The sequence below is a fragment of the Rhipicephalus sanguineus genome, chromosome 1 (assembly GCF_013339695.2).
Source record: "Rhipicephalus sanguineus isolate Rsan-2018 chromosome 1, BIME_Rsan_1.4, whole genome shotgun sequence".
Classification (NCBI taxonomy): Eukaryota; Metazoa; Arthropoda; class Arachnida; order Ixodida; family Ixodidae; genus Rhipicephalus; species Rhipicephalus sanguineus.
The window spans coordinates 241,058,710-241,078,872 of NC_051176.1; the positions used below are offsets into that span (position 1 = coordinate 241,058,710).

Below are 20,163 nucleotides of genomic sequence, written 5' to 3' on the forward strand. Positions count from 1 at the left end.
ACGTACGCAATTGTGGGCCTTTTCTCTTCAGCGGTAGCACACGTATAGTTCGGCTCTGCAGCCTTCTCTTCATTGCCAAGAAAAATGTCCGCAAGATATAGAATGATAGTAGACAGCTTGTTTTTTGTTACGTTTAGGCTCGCTGGATGATCAAGTGATTAAAGTTCATTGTTTTCAGTTTCCCAATGCCACTTCGGAGCAGGTCTGGAGCAGTTACTAACAAAAATTACAGTTTGGAGCAGCATTTCACTTTTGGAGCAGTTTGGAGCAGCACTTCCATCACTGGCTTCACCAGGAGCTCTTCCTTTAGCCAAGCATACAAGGCGTGGATCCAGCCAAATTTACATAAATGCTAAATTCGGCAGCAACGCCTTAGGAACCGCTCTGCTGCCATGTTCTCAGTCATGCAGGCATGCACTGTAATTGTCGCATGCAGACTGGCTGCAATAGCTGGACATTGAGAAACCTGCTAGGTTTTTTTTTATGCAACCATCCCAGAAAGCTTGCAAAATGTGGCACTGGAAGAGAACAGCAAACGGAAGTATACGAATTGAACGTTTTATTTTTCTGGACCATATCGCCCCCTCAGATTTTAATGAAGGGGTAGTAGGCAAGAGGGGGGGCTACATGAAAAACTTGCACGATATGGCCATAAAGAAAGTAGTCAAGGCAGCTTGTTCCTTGACAGAGTCCCTTGAACAGTACAAAATAAATAGGATTCTGCTGTGCGTGGCTTGCAGAGACACAGGAGAATGTTTAATATTACAAAGTAATGCATGGGCTATGTTAGGCTGCACATATAAACAGAAAGGCAATTTAAGGCTGAAAGACTTCAGGTCTCAGCATAAATTTTGTTGCAAAAAAAAAAAAAAGTGCACGCAGTAATGCAGATGGTACTCTTACTACTAAAAAAAACTTCAGGTACCCTGCACACATCCGATAGTGCACTAAAAGGTAGGAAGCTATCTCTTGCTCCTTTCAATGGACAGATAGATGCCTTTGCCAAAAGTGCCCCTATATCCCATGTCTCGAGTGATGCTCTGCTTCCAGCCCCCGTGGCTGGGTATGTACAGTGGTCTCAGTGCAAAGCAACGGGAGAACAATGCAGGCTATGGCCACGTCGGGTCCGCACTGCTGCTTGCATCTGCCCGAGGAACTGACGACCAACCATCCCGTGGCACCTGAAAGCAAGCATTAACAGAGCACATAAGGTACTAGAAGCATCAATGCAACAGTTAACCTTACACTACATAAGCTATAGGAAGTGCATAGCCAGAGCTGTTGGTGACTGGTACGTGCAGTCACTTTCTTTGAAGCTATAGCCCAGTTATTTACCCAGTCCATGCTAGTACCACAGGGGCTGCCATTGCATGCACCAACTTCGGATAACGCTGGTATCTCCTACAGTGGCTGGGTGCATGACGAAGCTTTGGCCACTGCTCCAGGGGACATGTAAACGTTTTAGGGGCAAAGCTCCTTAAGACCTAGCCTTGTCCATGACTGTACACGAAACCGAAAAAACAAAAACACAAACACGATACATGAGAGTGTGCATCGAAACACATCTGAAAAAGAAAAAAAAGAGAGGGTGCACCGAAAACCGAACAAAAATCAAAACCGATTAAAAAATAAGTGAAAAGACTGAAAAAAAACAACAAAAAAACATGAGAGCGCTGCGATACATGCCCTCTCACAACGGAGAACACTGCAATAAAACTATCCAATGGAAGAGTAGTCGTGACAATATACAGTAAAAGCTCGTTAATTCGACTCTCGTTAATTCGGAAAATCTGTTAATTCGGACACGTCATCTGGTCCCTGTAAATATACGCATCACTCTATGAGACTGGGCGCTCGTTATTTCGGACAGATTTGACCGCGAATCGGATAATTCGGCGACTTTCGGGCCGCTGGCGAGGCTCGAAAACGAAAAAAGAACAATTCGGAACAAAAGTGAAGCTCAAACGCAGCATCGCCATGGACATCAATTATTGACTTGGCTTGGATTGAGACTGGTTGAACGCCTTTTTTTCGCGTGTGGGTTTTGTTGCTTTGTTCCCGTTGGTGTGCTGCATCGTTGATCGCCGATTTATCGAGGAACGTTTCTGTACGGCTCCTTTAGCTTGATCGTTGCTGGTGCTTTTGTGCTGCCTTCTCGGGCGACCGCACTCTCCGCCGATGGCAACGCCGGCGAAGCGGCCCAAGTACGAGGCCAAGGACTTCACCTTGCTTTGAATAACGGGCTCTCCCGACAAGAAGTGATGAAGAGTGATGAAAGAGGATCTTTCAATCGGCGGCAAGAAGCAAGGAACGAGTAACCGTACTTTTATCCCCCAACGTGACGGGAACAGAGCGCTTGCCGCTTCTCGTTATCGGAAAGGTTCAAAAGCCACGCTGCTTTAAGAACATCAACAATCTTCCCGTGGATTACCGTGCCAACCGAAAAGCGTGGATGACGGGTGAAACTTTTTGCGGTACTGCAGACATCATGCGAGCTGCTGAGCACCTTGAAGGGCTCAGAAAAATTGTGTCCGCGCGAATTTCTGCTCGAAAACAGACAAGCATCCGCGATTACTTTGTTAAGTAAAGGTATGTTGGAAAAACTCGTGCATTTATTGTGTTTATTTTGACCATTCGATAATTCGGACATTCGGTTAATTCGGACATTTTTTCCGGTCCCTAGAAATCCGAATTAACGAGCTTTTACTGTACCTGGTTCCGAATCTCCCCCGAGGGAGCTCAGAAAAGTACATCGATCTAGCAATGAGAGATTATGAAACGAAGTACAAGAGCAACCGTGCTAGTCTGATTTAACGTGGACATCACCGACAACGACTGGCTTGTGCAGTATAAGACGTCTCGATACGCTCTACGATGCATTTCGTATGACTAAACAGCCAACAACAATCGGGGTGATGTGCATAGACCTTGTCTTTGCTAACTTCAGGTTAGATCCGTGAAATGTAGAGCCAATGGTTCTTCGATCGGATCATAGAGCAGTGATAATGAAAGGAAAACTGAATTCAGAACTCAACACTACATATGAATTAGGACTCATGAAGAGTGTGCAATTTCACGGGAGATTCACAGTTACAGAACAATCTGAGCTTCGCCCCGCTCTTCATCATTCACTTTGTGGATATGCGTGGATTATTTTTGCAGTGCATTACGCCTTGAATATGTGCTGCGGGCAGCGTGTAGATGTTGTACGGTGCTTTTACTAGAAGAGGTTGGCTAAAACTATCAGCATTTGTACTAGCTGTATTTTGGCCAATTACGGTTGCTGTGGCCTGTCCTCCCTGCAATTGCTGCTTCTGGCAGGTGGCTGGCAATATCCAAACCAAGTTGTATTGGTGGCAAAAAGCAAAGTTTTGGCCCTTTTTTTTGCTGAGAAGCCACTTCACGTGGGTTGGCTTGAATGGATAATCACAGTGGACATTGTACTTACAGCTCCATTGCGTGGCCTGGCTCCTCCTCGATTTCCTCCACCCCGGCCACGTTGGCCACCTCGCTGCCCCCCACGCCAGAAACCTCCTCCTCGACCCCTCCACGCATTGCGCCTCATCCAGTTGTTCGCAGAGATGCCAAATGTCTCATGGTTCAGCTTGCGTTCCTGCCGCCAATCTATCCTCTGAACCCTGCAGTCAAGGAACAGTTAAAATGAACGAATTATCATACAATGGTCAACTTACCAAGAGAAACCGCATTGTGTATAACTTCACACCAGCACTCTGATGTGTGCGACACACACACACACACACACACACACACACACACACACACACACACACAATTTGCTGCTGCTGTTGGGTCAGTGATCAAAGAAGACTTGTGCTCTTTCTCGGTTGTCGGAAAGCCCTGTGACAATGAGGCACCCGTTTTCAGAGATGACCTCTATGTTGAGGCGGAAATACTTTGCCACAGTTAAAATGACACTGCTGTGACTAACAAAAACTCGTTAATTAACTAATTATTGGCTTGACAGCAGGTGTTTATATTACAAAGATTCAGTGTGCCAATTTAAGGCATACTTATTTTTTAGAAATCCGAAAAGTTGCATGTAGTTAGAGACGTTAGTTATCGAATTTCAAGGCCAAAATCGAAACTGATCGCGCAAGGTGCACACGAAGCGAGACAGTTCTGCTACGACCGACCGGAACAGCCCGTCACAAGGGAGCGATGAAACTTGAAGGGGTACGCAGCAGCATATGTTTTCATGAAAAGCTGCAAGTCATCTCACTTGTGCCCGCACATCGCCTTACCTTAGGTGCTTATCAGTTTATTTCGAACTGTGCACTAGAAAACTGCAATATCGATCTTTTCTTTGTCCGAGAAGCATAAAACTCAGGGGCACCTACTGTGGTGCTTCTTGCAGACAGGCAAAATAGTTTTTTTTGCACCTCTGTAGTTTAAGAAACTGATAAGCACCACCCATCACCCAAACATTAAGCTGTCTACTTGTGTAATGCAGAATGATTGCAGATTTTTCCAACTAGATTCGGCTTTGGAGTGCCTTTATTCAAATTGTCACTTCCCTGTGGCGTGTCGTTCCAGAGTTCAGTCGCGCTTTGTGCGCGACCAGTTTTAATTCTGCCCTTCAAAATGCGTATGCATAAATTATCCGGCACTACAACTTTCTAACATAAACGGCACTCAAGTCAGTAATTAAAAAGTTAATTAACCCTCTATGAGCCCATTTATTTTTCCCATGACAACAGAAAACATGCCCACGGAATATGTAAATAACGTGCTTAGAAATGGTATGAAGCAATTTTGAGCAAAATACGACCATTAGTTTAAGAGAAAAAGTCGGATGTATGTGTCCCATCGACCCATGACGCGTCTTTAAAAAAAGTGGGACAACACGTGTCCCATTGTTTCATGAGCGCATCAAGCTGTAATCTTTTCGCCAAATTTCTTGCACGAAAACGCTTGAAGCAAGTGGTACAGAGGGGCACTTCAGAAACTACAAAAAGAAAAAAAAAAAAAAGAAAAACCACTGGCGCAACTAATTTCCAGCTGTCGTACACAATGTGCGTGCCTGCACCTGTTGTGCTGTGCCAGCGGCTCTGTCAGACATCTTCACATACACGAACCGATTTAACTCTTTTCCATCTCCTCTGCCTGTGTAGATAAGGACGAGCACCTCAGTTATGCCTGAATTTCCACCTATACATAAAATCAAGGCAAGCAACATCAATATGGTGTCGCCAAATGCACTGAATCCTGTAAATGACTTCCTAACTCCACCCAGGTCCGAGGAACTAGTTTTTCTCTTAGGCTTTGCATATTCGTGTCCTCTTTCGCTTCCCGACTCTCTAGAGCATCGATCTTCCTTTCTTTCAGGCCTCCGTTTCAGGAACGTCTTAGCCACAGGTTTTGGTCTCATTGCCACTAGTACTGTAGTGGTAAAAAAGGACAAAAATGGATTTCAGGGCCTTCGATTATGAAGCGTTGTCTTTTGACGTAAAAAAAGCCCATCGAACTTGAAGAACATTTGTGCGTGCCAGTTATGAAGTCAGGCTTCGACGCGATTATTGGCAGATATACAGTTCCAATTTTGAAATAAAATCTATAGTTTTATGCTAGAACTACTTAAAGGAGAAACATACCAAAAATCTAGAACTTTAGTTATCTTGCACGCAATGGAACAGCTGTTATCACCGATGCCACATATCGTAAACTTATGAAATATTTGTTCTTGGTTTCCTAAACGTTTTTCACCCATGGCAACAGAAAATCATAACGCTGATGGCGACACGCAGTGGCGGAGGAAGCTTTTACTGAAGAAGAAAAAGTGGGACAGATTCGTCCCATTATCCCTCGAAGGGTTAAAGAGTTTATTAATTAGTCACACCAACGTCATCTTAGCTGCGGGAAAGTATTTTTGCCTCGAAACAGCTGATGTGCGAAAAGGACAGGAACCCGACTGTCGGAATTTTTATTCAAAATATGTATTGTCTAAGAAGAAAAACCCTGTATATATATCACCGACCAAACAGCACTGAACATTCCCTTCACCAGTACAGTGTCAATGTTTGAGATTTTGGAAAGCCCCGAAAGTGCTCTTTCAGCAACGTACAAGTCATGGCGAGTTCCTTTGAACGGGGAGGCCAGCATGAGGACAGTGGGCGACCGAGTGAGCAGAACCTACAACAATAGGAGCTAGCGAGATAGCTTCAATCAAGCAACGATTGATTTCACACTGACGCTGCAAATGTGAAAGTTTATGATAAAGGCTCATTTTAGTGGCAGTGGCTGCTGGAAGGACAATGAACCTTCTGTGTGCAAACTTTATTTTAACTTTAAAATTAGCCCAATGTTTTTTCTCGTACATCTGGTTCCTTCATGAGCATGAAAATTTGCCTACGTTTTCCAAGCCAAGAGGAGTGCCTTTACCTCTTTTAAACCTCAATACAATCAAAGCCAGTTATAGCAAATTGAAATGCACGATAACCTTCAGTAGTGTTGCGGAGTTGACACTCCGGAATTGGAATGACTCCGAAATCATTCCACATTTTGGCGACCCCGGAATAGAATGGGGCAATGCTTGGAGGAATGAATGGAATTAAGTGCCTTTTGCGCAGAATGGAATGGAATTGCACACTTTTCCGAAAATAGAGCACAGCTTGATCTTTATCTCACGAGCAGTTTAGTACCTGACACACTTAAATAACCTTTGAGACAAGGAAAACATTGCATACCTGTGCACAGACTAACACAAAGTCCTAATCACCCTATCCATGCTTGCGAGGCGTGCTTGACAAGAGTGAGTGCTGATAAGCAGTGTGGCCCGGTGTTCCGTATTCGATGCTAAGGCACAAGGTGCCCGAGCGGTGCACTGTTCCAACTAATACCAGCAGATCTAGAGTGTTTTGTTCCCGATTAACCAAATCTTAGTTTTCTCCATATTCACGGCCGCTCCTGGGGTTTAACGTCCCAAAACCACCATATGATTACGAGGGACGCCGTAGTGGAGGGCTCCGGAAATTGACCACCTGGGGTTCTTTAAGTGCACGTAAATCCAAGTACACTGGCCTCAAAGATTTCGCTTTCATCGAAAATGCAGCCGCCGCGGCCGGGATTCGATCCCGCTACCTTCGGGTCAGCAGTCTAGCGCCATAACCACTAGACCACCGTGGCGGGGCCGGATATGAAGATCTAGGGGAGTATTGCCAACACATCTGTTCCCCTTGAAACGCCAAGGAAATGTCTAAGGATTTTATCACACACTCCAAGGCAATTCATTAGTAAACTTCTATCAGTGAACTATTTGAAGTTAATGAGTTGGATTGATCACTGACAAGTGAAATAAGTGACCCAAAAAGTGTTTAACATTCAGCTCTGACTCCTTGCACAGATCTAAACCACGGATGAGATCTCAATAATGTAATACATGGTCCTAAAGTAGCATCACTTACCCTTTGCTTCGTTCAATGGCCTCGCAACTGATGTTATCGAAGAAGGATTTGTTCTTGTCGTAATACACCACATCGTCATCTTCATGGTTGTCGCCCACTTGAGTTTCAGTGCCCGAGTCGTCTTTCTTCTCATCGCCTGAAATTGGATTTTCTACTTTAGTTGCTTGGAAAATTTCTGCAATTAAGTGCTTAATTTATGAAGGGAGCTGCAACAATTGCACAAGAAGCTCATGTTGCAGCTCTAGCAGGCTTTCAATTAACGAAGTGGTCCACTGTCTGGCACCACATGCTGCCTAATATCGCTGAAAGACTTGGGAACAAAACCAACTGCAAAAATGGAAACCCGACGAGTTTAGTTTTCCTTCGCGGTGCTCAATACTGGCGAACATTTTTTGGCCCTAACGACGGGACTGGTAAAGTTCCAGACCGCAAAGGGTTAAATCACTGGATTCAAATGGAAGCAACGTATAACTGCAGGACCCCGTGGTATGCATCGTAGGATCATGCTGTACCATGCCTATTTGTGAATGCTTATTCTGAACATCTAAAACAGGAATATAAACTACCTCAAAGTTAAAAATTGAATTTTCGCATACATTATGCAGTGTCCAAATGCTGAGGCAAGGATGCTTAAATGCTAGAGCTGCCAACCTTCATGCTGCATTCACGACACGTCCAGTAGATATAGAGCTTACGGAGGTTGGTTTATTCTGACATGCTCTTGTGGACTCTGAACTGCTGTAAAGCAAAGAGCAAGACAAGAGGTAGCCTACATATGCCCGGCAATGATAACCTATCTATGACCGAAGGACTGTTACAGTGAAGTGCAGGAGGCCTAGCTGCACAAATATTGAAGGTGCCCAGAAAACTACTGCTGCTCCTCAGACACGTATTATGAAACTATAGTGAGATACAACTTCAGAAATCTGTGGCATTTCGTCCGCAAAGGCAGATGCACACAAGCCTACACAAATGGGCGCGCAACTCCAGACTGAAGTCGTGAGCCAGACTGCTGGCGACACCGCCTTAGGAGAACATAGTGGAGTGCACAAGCGGGACTATTTTTTTAGTCGCGGAGGTGATCGGCTGCTGCGCTTCGGTCATTAGGGCGGGGCCTCTCCGGACTTCTCAAGTTGTATCCGACTATAGACTTAATGTAGTTGAACAAAAAACAAGCAACAATATGTAGTCCGATCCGACTTTACCCTACCGAACTGCCCAGTGGAAATTTGAGACGTCAGCATGCCACTGTGCAGTACAGTAAAACCTCGTTACAACGAACACCACATTAACGAACATTTCAAATTAACAAACTTTTAAGAAATCCCGTGCCGAAAGCTTATAGTTTCAATGTACAACATCTCAGTACTACGAACTTATATCCTGAAATGCGAGGATTCTTAGATTTCAGTGTATCGGTCATGGCAGTCGGAGCTGTAAGGTAGCAGACGGCGCAGCGCGAAGAGCGGACGCCCTCCCGCTAAAACCTGACATGGTGCGGGAGGAAATTTTTTTTTCCCCCCTCCGTTGCAGAGGCGACAACGCATCAGGTTTTGTAAAGGGCCAACCGCATGCATTGCACGCGACTTGAGCGAAGGTGACTGCGACAAACTGGCTACGTCGCGCTGGCGCGACGGGAGCACCCACACGTTCTCAACAAAGATTGAAAACAATTGCGTGCACGCAGGCAAAATTACGAAAAAGAATTACAGAGTAGATGAATGACAACATGCCAAATTTATTGTATTTTTTTGAGATAAGGATGCCATAAAAGCATTTAGTGACTTTTTTTTTTCGCAATCTTATGTTTAACCGCGACAGTAGTATCTGCTGCGATCCCATGGGGCACCCGGTAGCGTACGCTGCCTACGCTACGTCGCACTTTGCAAACTGCGTTATGTTGGGGTTAGTCCACGAGGCGCATCTCGACAACGTTTCCTCTTGCTGTCATAGAACGTTTAAGAAAAGCTGCAGCGCCTCACATCGTTGCTTCGCAGGGAGAAGGGCTACCTCACACGACGAAGATGTTGACATTGCAGCAAGCTACTACCAATGCAGCAAGCTACCACCAAAACATCAAAACGAACCGTCGATCAAAATTAACGACAAAATACGGCCGCTGCCTCGCTCTCCGCGCGAGATGAGGTTGTAAAGAAGGTAGTCTATAACTTGAATTCGTTAAGTACACGCCGATTGGAACCACCACGAGCAAATTTCAACCGAAGCGAGGGTCAGAGATGCTGCCATGTTGCCGGATATCGTCATGCTCTCTTCCGGGCGACAAGCGATGTTTTCCGGCTTTCCAGAAACAAGCGACGATGATGGATGGCCCTCCGCAGCCTCCGTGACCACAAATCCTGTCGGCCGTCGCTCAAAACTCGCGTGCATGCAGTTGGGCCTTAAAGGATTGCAGCGATGACATGGACGACGATGTCACGGCAGCACCCGAAAATCGCGACGAGCCCGTGTCGGCCACAGATGCGCTGAACTACTTGAGGAAACTCCGCATATTCATAAAAAAAAAAAAAAAAAAAAAAAGCGGAACAGCGACCGAAGCTGCGCATAAAAACAAGGACGGTTTAGAATCGATCGTGACGCAGAGTGTGCTGCGCCCGACAAAAAACGATCGCGGACTATTTCAAATAAATGTGCCTTGTCTGACGTTCACGTGTACATTGTTGTGAGAAACTAGTTCAAGGACGTACCGTTGCAAAAGGTAGGACATTTGAGTTACCGAAATTCTATTGTTATGGTAAATTTATGGGTTTTCACTGTAACGACCTTTTAGAATAACGAGCATTTTTCCGCGGTCCCCTGAAGTTTGTTATACCGAGATTTTAACAAGCTTCCTTATTTCGTGGTAACCAGCACAAAGCAGCACTTGTCTCAGTAAATAGAACTCCTGTTAAATAGAACATTGTCTCTGTCCCTTCAACGAGATACTGGACCAGTTTGAAAGCACTAACAAAGTTCAGATCAAGAAGATAAGGAGATACTGTAAAAATGTTGGAGCAAAGATGGACAAAATTGGCAACACGAGCTATGACTCTTGGCATTTGGCAGTGGACTACTATAGACAGTAGCCTCTAAGGCCAGACTTTATCAGTGTAGTTCACTACGTAACATGCGGCATGTTGCTTGTATGATAAAGTGTCTCACCGTCATTGGTTTTAACGAGTGTGGGTGCCTGTAACTAGAGGTATACAACATTCCAATTCAAACTTTTCATACGAATAAAGAAAAAAAAATCTGCCTTTGGACATTAAATATGCATGTACTAGAATTAATAGAACTGCACTGCTCTGCAACAGGTGAAGAGACTTCTGATAACACTATCATTACAAATATACAGGAAAAAAAAAAAAAAAAAGAATGGCCCATACTGAAGAAATGACTGTTACTGATGCTTTTCTTGGCTTTGAAGGTGGCTGGCATGATTGCACAACCGAAAGTGGGGGACTACAGTCAAACCCCCTTATCCCAGATTTAACGACCTATCAGTTAAAACGACCATATTGCACTTACGATTTTCCTATGCTACCCATTCAAATTGGGTCCACATAAAGCGAACATTCTTCAAAGCCTCATACTTACTAACACTTCAGACCCAATCACTGTAAAAGTATGGCACATATGAAGAGAAAAAAAGTTAGAGCAGGCCTTCTAAAGCATGAGAGGTGCACGCTCGCGTGTGCCCCACTCCAGTTTACTTGTGACGAAGACACCCTAGATCGGTGAGCACCGCACGCCGATTTTGGATGCTGTGAGCGAAGTCTCTCACTTTCCTGGCATTTCTTCAGTGGCAGAATGGCAGCGACTAATTAAAAAAAAAGGAAATAAGAGGCAACATGACGCCTTGCGGTCAGTTTTCGCACGGCAACCTTTCCTGGCGCCGTTCTCTGCAGCTACGATCGCCTACAATGAACCTATGCCTTGGAACGCAAGAAACCATAAAATGCGATAAGCGATGACCGCGATAACTTTTCTGCGCTTAGAAGTTCACTGTGTCGACGCCACAATGTGCCGCAAAACGTCTTTCGTCTTTTCAGTAACGGCAGAGACCGGCTGATCATTTATTACTACTCCCACGCGATTTCGGCGATTCCTTCACGGATAAGCATCAGAAGGGAGCGAAGGTGATGTGGCGACCGGTGATGAATGTGCCATTACGACTTATCGCAGACAACCTTATCTCAGTCATCTGGCGCTATCGGCTTGGCTTCACGTGTCTCATACACTGTTCGGATTGACGGTAGTACGAGCATCACAAGCGTGCGATGCTGCCGTTCGCCGCCGCTGCGCCGTGAGAGATAAAGTGCGTGTCGCTTCATAGAAGTTGAGCGGCACGGGCACCAAGAAACGTTGATGCATTTACAGTGAGCGTATACTGCGGCTGCGTGTTTTATTAGGCGACAACCCAAGCGCGCCGCGCCTGTCACGCAGGGCCGTCAGAGCATCGCAGAGAGAGTACGCATTGCTTGCAAAATGCTTGTTTTCGCCACGGTGAACGAACAGGCTACTCGCCGCACCTGTGCATGGTCCCAAGCAAAGCGAGAACAGAGTGCAGAAATTTGCGTAATACAGCAAGCGGCCCGGCAATGATGGCTTGAGCCTACTCTGCTTACGCCATCACCACGACCAGCCAGGGATGATCGGCTCCACGTGGCGGTACCGCGATTCAGTGAAACTGTTCACTGCTAAATTCACTCGTGCACGCGGCAGGCACCTCTTCACAAGGCGAAAAGGCCTAACTTCTCACCGGAGGTGGTGTTAGCACTTTTTCAATAAAAATGAGCCGGGAAAGAAAAAAAAAAAAGAAGAAATAAAAACTGCTTGGCCGCTAAATGCCCGTTTTTGAGGGTGAGCCCATTTACAACGAAGTACTGACATAACGACCAGTTTTCGCGGCACTTTCGAGTTTGTTATAAACGGATTCGACTGTATATCAGACTTTCTTCCATACGAAATGCCAAAGTTGCAACCACAAACAGTACAGCGTGAGCGATGCTTGCCCTTCCCAACTACAGAAAAACTTAATCCGCATGTGTACCGGTTTAAAATACTTCAAGGCAAGTTTTGCGCTCGTACTCTTTGCTTAAAACAACACTGATGCCAGCCCTTCGCAGCACTGATGTGGTCACAAAGTGGCTGACAGGGCTTCCGCCGAGAATGAATAGTGTTGCGATAAAAAGCTGTAACACTGCATTCGCTCGCTGAGTTAAGACTATGGCTGCTGGGGCACCAAACAGCCTCGTAAGCATCAACGCAGGTAGGGTTTCCATACTATGACATTATGCTATGTGCGATGAGTTCCCAAAAAGCCTGGAATGGATCGAGTTGGATTTGTCAATATCGCCAGATAACATGCAGAAATAGATTTTCCTGTCAACCATAGACCGTAAAAAATGGTCAAAATCTGGGAGTCTCCAGGAAAACATGGGGGACTTGGCAGGAATGATTATTGCACAAGCTTTCAGTTTTAACAACAGGGGTCATCGACACCACAGAAGGGAACAGAGCAGTCTACATAGTAGCAGAGCAATGAAAGCCTCCACAGAGCGAAAACCAGTGCTATTACATTAAAGCATGGTACCTGCTTCTGCATAGAGAAGCCCACAATCCCAGGCTAGTAGCATGCAGCCTACGAAACTGCAATGCCACAGCATTTGCTGTACCATACAAGTGGGTTCACCGAGGGAATGTGTGACCACTCCTCTTATGATCATGCACAGGTGTGGCAAGTATCAATGCACTTATTCTTTGCAGCTCCGCAGAAGGAGACAGTGAGCAGTTGCGTATTGAAAGTGTGCAGCAACTTTCAACAGTGCTCTACCCCACACACTGTCATACTGGCAAGTTCAGTATGGCTATGCCTTTACAGAGCCTTTGTCTTCGTGGTTGGCCACGACTCTTTGCAATCTTTTATTGGCTGGTCTATACACTTACTAAAAAAAAAAAGTCTTTTGCAGCTAATTATACCAGCGATACCGCGATCCAGATTTTGCGCATGACCAGTAGGCATGGAACGAGCCATCATGAGAGCAATACATTAGGATCTCCAAGGGCCATTTCAACTGTAGTAGGGTAACCCTTTCCCTACCACGAAGAAAAATAACTGTGGTAAACATACCGGAATTTGTTTCCACTTAATGGTGCTGTTTTGTTCAGAAAACTATACAAATTGTTTCTATTCAATGGGGTTCCTTTACTTCAGACTGTAAAAAAGAACTCAAAGATGGCTGCACCGCATGGCAATAGTACAATCAAAGCAGAGACATACAACACGCATGGACAAGTGCGGCCATCTAGGGTCAATAACCATCAAGAGTATAGGAGTCATTGGTTCCATGTGGGACTAATATTTGTCAATGAGTATGGTACAAAATCTCATGACTATACTCGTCAATGGGAGGGAAAGGGTTAAAACTTTGTAAACACGATTCTTAGCATTTGAAACTTGTTTGTTACTTGCTCAAATCGTTGCATATGCCAATATTGGAGAAGACTCAAATATCCACTTTTCGAATCTCATACCCTTCAAGTAAAGTAAACATTACATTTGCATTTCAAATTTAAAACATTTGACAGTCACCAGGCTGTTGCACAATGCTAAAGGAAATTCTCTTGACTGGAGGCATTGCAAAAGCAGGAGAGCCTTCAGCAATTTGAAGAATAACCACCCACTGGCAAACAAATTTCAATGTTTAAGGCTTTGCACCGTCAGTCTAACATAGGAAAGGAAGTGCAACAGCCACACTTAAAGGGACCGACAACTGATTTTTCTCGATCCATTTTTTTACGGCATGCCAGAAAGCTCACCCTTAGTAGCGTTTGTAGCTGCAGTGGTTTATCCTAAAGGCACGTAGTTATTTTATAAGCAGTATTTTTGGATCTGAAAGGCCCCAAACACGCATGAAGGCTTGCTCCAGCAACACTGAGAATTGATAGCGATGCCGCTAGCCCTTGTGCAAGCTGTCGTTCTGCTTTCGCAGGATTTTCGGTAACTATGCTTAACCACCTTTTATTTAGAGCTTAACTATTTTTCAAAATAACAAGTTATTACAATGAAATGATGTGGCATTATACACCTTCCCTTTATCTGTACCGCGTTGTGTGCGCATGCGTCCAAGGTTGCCTGCGCCTCTGTCATGAGTGGCTTGTACCGGCGTCGTTACACTCTCGATGCACGAGCCAAGCCACGTCATCGAAAACGTCACTACACATATGCGGGGCCGCGCCGAGTAGCAGCGCGCGTCATTTCTGAGACGAAGTGTAGGTAGCAAAACTATGTCGCTCCAAAATCTTAGCGACCTGGAAACTTCGTGCACGGTTGCATGAGCATGCTGTAAAGTTGCTTAAGACGCGCTGACGAGCATGGAGTCTCGTCACGCGAAGGCAGCGCCACTTTAATGCATACATCTAGCACAGGCCTATATGTACATTTTTATGCAGTAATACCTTTTATATAAAGAAACGAACAATATTTCAATATTAACAAAGAAATCGTCTACCGCGTAGAGCAATCAACGGTCACGTGGCCGGGTTCATCGGATCGTTCATGTTTTTGCCGCCAGAGGCGCCACAGGTCATTTTTTGAGACTTTCAATGAAGAAAAAAAATTAATTCATCTGTCACGAAAAAAACAGGGTTGGTTTGAGTCAATGCGACGGACAATCTTTCCATCCGTGGAGTCATCTCATTTCATGTTCTGGGCAGTTGTCTGTCCCTTTAAATGGCAGCCATTTCAGCGTGCATACATGTTCCAGAATTCTGTCTAATGAGTGTGCACCATGAGAAGGCTTTTGGCATCGCCACATGGAACATTTATCGAGGACAACTGCATCCACGAGGACGCAGGCACGTGTGCCTGAACAAATTCATCGCACGTGACAAAAACTAGACCAAAGCTAAAATTGCCAAGAACAGCACATGAAGAGGTTTCGTCAGTCTTGACAAAAAGGACGAGCGCCAACCAAGGTGAAAAATCCCTCCTCCAGAGCCTTGTTCACTATGAGGCTACGTGGACAAGGCTCTAGAATGGAGAGGAGTCAATATGTCATGTTTAGTTTCCCCCCCAAACTTCACCGGCATTGTTAGTACATGCTCCTCTATGAGGGAGAAAACTATCATGAGCAATACGAGAGGGAACAAGGGAGTGCGTGGTGAATAGCCTCATACCCAGCATATATGCGGATGGATGAAGTGGAAAGGGTGACTTTTTCCCTAACAGTGGGTTGCCAGGTCAAAAAGGCAAGAAATAGCAAAAAAACTGGAAAGACTTGGCAAAGAAAAAAAAACCGTGTGTGAAAACAGCTGTGAGGTTTTTACGTGACTAAATGCAAGAGCCTTTTGGTGGAAATATAAATTGTGGCAAGAACCCTTCAAAATCATAATTGCCAAGATTCAAGCATAAGTCGACGTCCGATCTCCCGGACGCCAGAAATTCCGGACATGCCCGATTTCCCGGACTCATCAGTGGCACCGTCAAGTTCCCCATAGAGTCAATGTATTAAAAAGTCCGAAATTCCGGACGCTTATAGCCTTCGCCATCCGATTTCCCGGACTTTTTACTGTTAACCGCCGACCCAAAGTCACCACCGACGCCGCCATTTTGACTGCTTTCATATGCTCGAACCCACCATACTCGCATCGAAGGTGTGGCCAGCAGCACCGCCGCACCGTGCCTGCCGTAACCTCGAAACCGCACGTGTCAATCCGTTGCCAGCCGTAGCTTACCCAAGCCAAACCTCACTGTGTTCGTTCACGTGTTTTGTCAGCTCTCCCAGCTCTGCTGTCGTGTCTGCGGTTGATCGTTTGCTGCTGCACGCTATCTTCAGTGATCACGTTTCCAGACCTTCAGCATCCACCGAGTTCCTAGCTGTTTCGTGCTGCGCATTTCGTCGAGCGTCGAGCTATTACTCAGGTCTGCCGTCAGCATGCTAGCGGAATCGTGGAAGGCGGTTACGCAAGAGACTGCGGAACTGTTTTCACCACGCGGGCTTCACACTCGACGCCGACACTGCCGTCTCGCCCTAAGTGGACAGTGTGTGACAAACTGCCATCCGCGGATGTTGCCTTCAACGATCTGCGCGCTGCCGGCGTGTCGATTCCAGCCGGGATAACCTTTGAGGGCTTCGCCGACGCTGACATAGACTTCTAGCTATGTGCGGAGTTGACCGTGACGAAATCATTCGTCAAGTTACGGAAGATTCCGACGACTCCGACACCGAGAACGAAGAGCCAGCTCCTACACAGCCAACGAGCTCGGAGTTGACGCGAGCACTGATGACACTCATCAGTGTACAGCGGCAACATGACTGAAATTGAGGCAGACATGATCGCGGGCAAGCGGAGCGCCGTGCAGAAGAAAATAAGAGACTTCTTTGCGCCCAAGTGCTGACCTATGAGGTAGCTCCGGCCACGTCTTTTTTTAATATAAACTGCTCTTTTCAGAGCCACCTAAACGATGCATTGGCTGAATTACAATGGGAATCTTGTACTCCGGCCGTGACCCTCTCCGTCAGCAACAAATACCTACCAAAAAGGTGAGTTTTCACGTGCATTCGTTTTTGCGGACTGCCCGATTTTCCGGACGTTTTCGCGGTCCCTTGAGGGTCCGGGAAATCGGACGTCGATTGTACTGTCGACTGCAGCAATTATTTCATGCAGGATGACCAAGTTTCTTCTGCTGAACTGAAGCTCTTAACGTGTACAGAGATTTTTCTTAAAAAGACTAGAAGTACCACACCAAGATTTCCAATAGCGATGAGTGCGCTTCCTGAATGCGGAGTGCTTTTGATTGCCCAGTTAACTTCCAGTTCCAGTTTAAAGCCTCGTTCAATAGGTGGTCTGCAAAATGAGGACCTGGAACAGTTGCAATCAACAGGATTGCCCCATGCCTGGACTAAGCCCCTTCACTAGTTTGCCTTGCAAATGCACACAAAAGCAGGCAGACTCACTGATCTTCGTCTGTGCCAGCTTGTTTTCAAGCTCCTGAAATTCAGCATTGGCTTGTTCAAAGTCGTATTCACGGTCAAACTTCAATGGCTCCTTTGGCTTTGTAGTGCGGAATGCTCCCTGGCGGGGACGTGCACCGGCTACTCCAGATGAACCACCAGCAACTCCTCCCCTACGGCCTCGCTGCTGCTGAGTGCCCCCTTGACGAGACTGTGGTGGCAAGGCTTGCTGGTGCTGCATCTGCTGCCCATGCTGCCTGCTTGGCCCTGCAGAACCCTGCTGCCCGTGGCTTCGCTGAGAAGCCCCACGAGGAGATTGCCGTTTTTCAGCAGGAGGACCAGAAACTTGAACTCCAGCATCCATAGTGGGGCTCTTCCGCTGTGCAGGAGTTGTACTGCCAGACTGAGAACCTAAATGAAAATGGGAGCACAATATTTAACAAGAGCGTACTATATATGAGCACTTTCACTAATATGTGGTAACCTGAAAACCTGCAGTATTGAATAGACAAGGCAAGAAAACTGAAAGAGGGTAATGTTGCAGCTCTGAAGTGTCATGGGGGAGATCGTAGTGGAAGGCTGCACATTAATTTCAACCTGGGTTATTTTTAAATGTGCAGCTAAAGGACAAAAGTAGGCTTATGCGAATAGTAAATTTTAGGTTTGAAGCGAATTATAAGCAAATAGCGATTTTGGTTGAATAGTTTCGAATCGAATTCGAATAGGATATATTACATATTGTAAAGAAAAATAAGCATATTTGTCACGACCCAAGCAACCTGCACAATTTCTTTTCTTAAATTGTAACAAGGCATGTGCAAATGTCATTCTTTTTGGTTCAAGGGAAGTGGAAGCAACTCTGAATAGTAGCAGCATATAACAAGCTCTTAAATGAACAAATTACCCTCACATCGATCTTTTTTTTTTAACCTTATAGTGGGGCTTCGCGGTAGTGTGGATTTCCCCTTTAATAATATCTGGGGTTTAACGTCCCAAAACCAAGATATGATTATGAGAGACGCCGTAGTGGAGGGCTCCGGAAATTTCGACCACCTGGGGTTCTTTCACGTGCACCTAAATTTAAGTACATGGGCCTCCAACATTTTAGCCTCCATCGAAAATGCAGCCGCCGCAGCCGGGATTCGATCCCGCGACCTTCGGGTCAGCAGTCGAGTGCCATAACCACTAGACCACCGTGGCGGGGGTGTGGATTTCCCCTTGATAGGTGTATTCACAGCACAGCAACCCCTACACTGCAGTGAAACCACTTTACAGGGTGTTTACAAGTGGACTAATATACACATATTCGTCGATTTCGACGAAATTTTTAATAATTTAAATTCGAATACTGCAGTATTAGTTCGAATATTCGAAGTGCTCGAATATTCGCACATGCCTAGAAAAAAAAGAAAACTGTTTTGGGTTCTCTGTCCTCCCTGCAGTGCAACCGCTGTGGCTGGAAGTCAAATCATCAACAAGCTCAGCTACACAATGCCGTAGTAAAGAGAGGGGGAGGGGGGGGCATGGCCGAAAAACCTCGAAAAACTGAATTTTTAAAAACAGTATTGGCATTGGAGTAGCACCCTCTCGCGTGTGACGTCAGAGCTGGGACTCCGCTCTCAACCGCGCTGCAGCAGCCGCTGCCTCTGTATGCGGATCGTCTGCTTCAGGCGGAAACTGTCGAATGAACAGCCTCACGACTGTCAACTAATGCCTGCAACGAATCTTTTCGAGTGTAACTTGTTTTAGTTGCGGCCCAATTGACAGGGCCAAGAAATAACCCGGATACGCCGATGCCACCGGCCGCATTGCTGGTAAGTGAAACTATGTGAGAGTGTTCTCGCTCGTTATCTTGCTACCGCTGTACGTACTAATTAGTGTGGGTGTTTGGATATTTCAGTAAACGTGCCGTTCTCCAGCATCTACAAGTATGTAGATAAAGCTTATGAAAGGTCGCGGTGCCTCATTGAGGGCGAGGCGGTGTACGGCGCAGGCCACGTTGTTGAATGCGCGGTCGAGGCTGTCAACTGAGATCGCATCACAATCGCAGCTCTCGTCCTGCAAACGAGTGCGCAAATGCCGCCTTGTTGCACAACCCCCTGCCGATGCCCATGATCACAGTGTCCCGCAATGTTGGTTCAGTGAGAACGATATTACCGTATTTACTCGAATCTAACGCGCACCTTTTTTCCGGTAAAACGAGTCCAAAAATCGCATGCGCGTTAGAATCGAGTACCGAAAAAAAAAAAAAAAAAAAGAAGAGAAACTTATCGTATTGCCATCGGCATTTCAAAATGGCCGCCTCCTACGCGCCTTGGCCATTTCTACCATTATTGGGCGCGTTAAGTTAAGAAGCTCGAGTGCGCTCTAGCCAGCGGAGTGCGCTCTTGTAAACTTAACGGTTAAAAAGAGACTTCCGGTGCGCGATTACGGAGCGCGCTCTACGCGCTCCAACCCCGAGACTGCACGAAAGCTCACGCCTGCTACCGCTTCCGGAAAATGACGTGCTTCCGACTCTCTCCTCCGACGAAGTGCGTTCTTCTCCACTCGTTCCTACCGCGAAAGCAACGTAACATTCGCCATGTAACGCTTTCGTGGCCCCGAAGGCAATCGGCGAAAATCGCCGTTAAGTCAAGCTCCGACGGCGTCGCACTCGAGTGCATTCGAGCGTGTTCCTTTGGAGTTCGGAGCGCGCTAACTTAACGCACCCCATTGTTTCAGTTCGTACGTGTGCTGAGGAGATTGTCATCTCGTTCTGCGTTCGCATCGACGGCATGGAAATGCAG

General features: G+C 46.1%; 1 protein-coding gene across 1 annotated transcript in view; it reads right to left on the minus strand.

The window, feature by feature from the left end:
• Window positions 1-542: 542 nt before the first annotated feature.
• The window catches only part of LOC119375403 (protein LSM14 homolog A-B), a 34,269-nt gene continuing 14,648 nt past the window's right edge, over window positions 543-20,163 (minus strand). Inside the window, exons 4-7 of the mRNA XM_037645585.2 lie at window positions 17,381-17,788; window positions 7,422-7,557; window positions 3,449-3,638; window positions 543-1,181 (exon numbers count right to left, since the gene is read on the minus strand). Of these exons, the coding sequence (XP_037501513.1) occupies window positions 1,110-1,181; window positions 3,449-3,638; window positions 7,422-7,557; window positions 17,381-17,788 (806 nt within the window). The 3' untranslated portion in view covers window positions 543-1,109. The remainder of the gene's footprint in view (window positions 1,182-3,448; window positions 3,639-7,421; window positions 7,558-17,380; window positions 17,789-20,163) is intronic.